This window comes from Macrobrachium nipponense, chromosome 11 (assembly GCF_015104395.2).
Source record: "Macrobrachium nipponense isolate FS-2020 chromosome 11, ASM1510439v2, whole genome shotgun sequence".
NCBI classification, from domain to species: Eukaryota; Metazoa; Arthropoda; class Malacostraca; order Decapoda; family Palaemonidae; genus Macrobrachium; species Macrobrachium nipponense.
In genome coordinates, this window is record NC_061087.1 from 45,368,448 (window position 1) to 45,372,250 (window position 3,803).

A 3,803-nucleotide genomic window follows, 5' to 3' on the forward strand; every position below is an offset into this window, starting at 1 on the left:
TTTTCTTACTTTCTATGCTATACATACTTGTTTAGTATAAGTATTTTTGTTATGTCCATCATTTGCTTCTTATTTGTCTCATTATTATAAATTATGTTTTTATTACTTTCAGTTAATTATTTCCCAATATCATTTTTTATATGTACCAATCATCATCCCAATATTCTTTATTATATTAATATTGTTATTATGACAATAAAAAGGTATGGGAGTATAAAACAATGAGAAATACATCATGATCTTTATTTACAATTATGTACATTGGTTGGGTTATGTTTTATTACAGAGTTCTTTGGGTCCTCTACTCGTCAGTAGCTGGTCGTCCCTGAGGAAACACCATTCGCTCTTCCCATTCCATTGCACCTGCATCCGATGAGTAGTACTGGACCAGGTAATCTCTGACGGCCTTCATTCGACGTGTGTAGTTTGGTCCCCTTCTTGCCATGAGTCATTCCATGAGGTTCAGCGACTCCTGCCTCCAAGTACCTGGTACGATGTTATGGTGTTGGTCCTCATGGTCGGCGTCGGTGCCAGCACATGGGTAGCGTTGCAGTGCCAGCTTGTGCATGACACATGCGCACAAAGTTAACTTCTTGCACACCTCTACATCCTGTTGCATCGTCGTCCTGAAGACTCGCTGTCTCATCTGCAGCAGGCCAAATACATTTTACACCACACGACGAGCGCGAGATAATCTGTAGCTGTATAGTCGTTCGGTAGGATCTTGTGATTGGTGGGAGTAGGGCTTCATCAACCACGGATTGAGAGCGAAGGCATTGTCGGCGACTATGTGGAGGGGGATGGGTTCGTCATCGTTGGGCAGATTTCTGTCTTGTGGGAGTCCTGCTCGGTTGTTTGTGATGGCCCTGGCCAGGTTGCACTTCTGCCAGGTTCCTCCATCCCCAGCACCTCCTTCTGCATCGACGTCGGCGAACAGGAACCTGTACTTTGCATCGGAGAGGGCCATGAGGACGATGCTGTGGAACTTCTTGTATTTGAAATACAGTGATCCTCCACCTTTGGGTTTCTTGATCGCAACGTGCTTCCTATCCAGGGCTCCCACACAGTTGAAGTAGTTCCACTTTGAGGCGAATTGTTTTGCTACGTCATTCCATTCTTCTGGTGTCTTGGGGTAATTCATCACTTCTGGTTTGTATGTGTCGATTATGGCTTGGCAGACTAATGGTATAAATCGGCTTATGGAACTCTTGGAGACCCTGAAACTGTATTGGAGGCTTGAATAGTCGTTCCCACTTGCCAGGTGGCGGAGATTCACCACCAACTTGAGTCCCACCTCTTGTGCAAGCCGTATTTTCGTGTCCTTCTTCAAAATGGGCGTCAGCCTTTCGACCATCTCCTCGAACAATGCAGGGTAGATGCGCAGAAAGTTCTTGTGTCCTTTGCGGTCCTCCTTGTTCAGTTCTTGTAGTAGATGGTCGTAGTCTCCATGTAGTTGTCGCCATGTCATCTACTCCCGAGCCCAAATCCGCCCTGCCCTGCCGCCCTTTCTGCATAATAGTGCAGGTGGCTGTGGCACTCTAGTACGTCTTCTCAACCCGCCAATGACCTGGACTGCGCAGAGACACAGGACAGCTACCAAAAATCTCTGGGTCTCCTGGGGTGAGAGTCTGTTGAGGTACATATTGCATGCTAGGTGGGTGTGGAATGAAGGATGTGCTTGGCAGGCCTCTATATATACCCAAGGTTCATACCTGGTACGGTGTGGCACGGTGCATGTGCAACAATCATGCACCGTTCCACGTCGTGTCACGTGCAGATGTGCGCGCACTCTGCAACAACACCACAAGTCACCCGCAACACACCGCTACATGGAGTAACAAAGCCGCAAGAGTGCGTGCCCTGGCATAGCAACAACCACCATAAAACCGCACCAACATTGTAACACTCCGCTAGACACCGCAACGTCACCACAACAACACGCCGTAACATGTCCATAACACACCGCATGGGTCCGCGCAACGCCGCCCAATAACGGTAATTTTTTCTCCCCACCGCGTCATTTTTCGTGCGGTTTCTTGTGGTCCCATGCCGTAACAGCCCGCAACACAAAAGTGGATAGGTGTAAACCTACCTATACTTTGAAAAACGTATCCCTCAGGAGAGGTGGAACATACATCTTGCCTATGTGAACTCTCTCGGGAGACTGAGAGTTTCCAGCCTTGTGATTGGCTTATCAAAAGCTAATCAGAACGTCGTAAGGGACTGGCCTAGACATCAAATGCATGGTTGATGTCAATCTACTATAAGAGCACACTCCTCTGCTTGCGTCCTTGAGTTACTTCACCATCTAGTTTTTCCAGGTTACTTTTCAGGAATCTTGGATCGTGCCTAGGGTCCCTATGATAATGGGTAAAATTTACTCTGGCATATCCCATATCCTTCTTACTTCTATTTTTAGTCTTGATACTTGTAATTTTATTCTTTTTCTTTCTCATTCTCATTATTATTATTATTATTATTATTATTATTATTATTATTATTATTATTATTATTATTATTATTATTATGATTTTGTAGAGGTTTCATCCCAACTTCCACAGCAGCTGTTGGGACTAAGTTGTGAGCTTGGAATTCTTCCATTTTCTTGATAATTCGTATTGTTTCTACTTTAAAAATTTTTCAATGTATGCAATTCATCCATATAATGAACCGACCTGTTTTACCTCAGGTTTCGACACTATAGCCTTCTATTTGCTGTAGCAAGAGTGAAGTGTTGCCAAGTAGTAACTATTACCCACAATCGAAATAATGTTCTATCAAGGGGTTTTCTCACTCTTGCCAATAAAGTTAAGTATATCTTAGTTTTACCAGACCACTGAGCTGATTAACAGCTCTCCTACGGCTGGCCCGACGGATTAGATATTTTTACGTGGCTAGGCACCAATTGGTCACCTAGCAACGGGACCTACAGCTTATTGTGGGATCCGAACCTACTTATGCGAGAAATGAATTTCTATCACCAGAAATAAATTCCTCTGATTTCGCGTTGGCCGAGCCGGGATTCGAACTTCGGACCACCGGATTGGCAGCCGAGCGCGAAAACCACTCGTCCAGCGAGGAACTTACTCCTGCCACGAGGATTGCTTATACACACTGTGAGAAGCCGTAGCACAAATGCAGCCTTGGAAACACGGGGGCAATTCCTTATCCTGCTGGCCTTTCTCGAATTTGTTGTAACCTACTTTGCATTCCAGAGCCAATGAAATAGTGTTTTTTTGTAAGCAACTTTTAAACTGTCATATGGATTTCGTTGCTACCAAATCACTGAGTGTTTCTAACATTTTCCCTATTTTTATTGTATCCAATCATCAAGTTGCGTTGTTCTTACTTCCATCCGATAGAGCGTTCCGCGGCCTTTCCGCCGATGTATAACACATGTAATTCCGTTATTTGTACGCCTTATTATCTTTAAATATATGTTTGTAAGAAAACACAAATCTACTGTCTCAGAGTCATTTCTGCTCTTGGTGCGAGTCTGTACTACTTATCCGTCCGCACCTGTCTATGTCAACACTGTTCGTCTGTAAATAAATCCTCAGTACCCAGCTACCTGTCCTAATTTCGTTGCTACCAAATCACTGAGTGTTTCTAACATTGTCCTAATTAATGGTAGTACACTGAATTGACAGATCAGCTTATTTAAGCCGTTTACTCTTAGAAAAATGACCAACTTCTTGCTTTATTCAGTCCGTTTCGAACAAGTGGGGCTTTATGACATACCTGTTACGCAGAGCCAGCCTCTTTACCTATAGATTAAAACATAATTATTTAAACAATTTGTA

General features: G+C 43.9%; 1 protein-coding gene across 1 annotated transcript; it reads right to left on the reverse strand.

The window, feature by feature from the left end:
* Positions 1–667: 667 nt before the first annotated feature.
* LOC135208592 (putative nuclease HARBI1) lies at positions 668–1,468 on the reverse strand. The gene has a single exon (XM_064240947.1). It carries the CDS (start codon positions 1,466–1,468, stop codon positions 668–670), a length of 801 nt encoding a protein of 266 aa, XP_064097017.1.
* Between the last annotated feature and the right edge of the window lie 2,335 nt (positions 1,469–3,803).

What these genes read in the sequence shown, in the direction of transcription:
- LOC135208592 (XM_064240947.1), bottom strand. Translation starts at nt 1,468, where the DNA reads ATGACATGGCGACAACTACATGGAGACTACGACCATCTACTACAAGAA.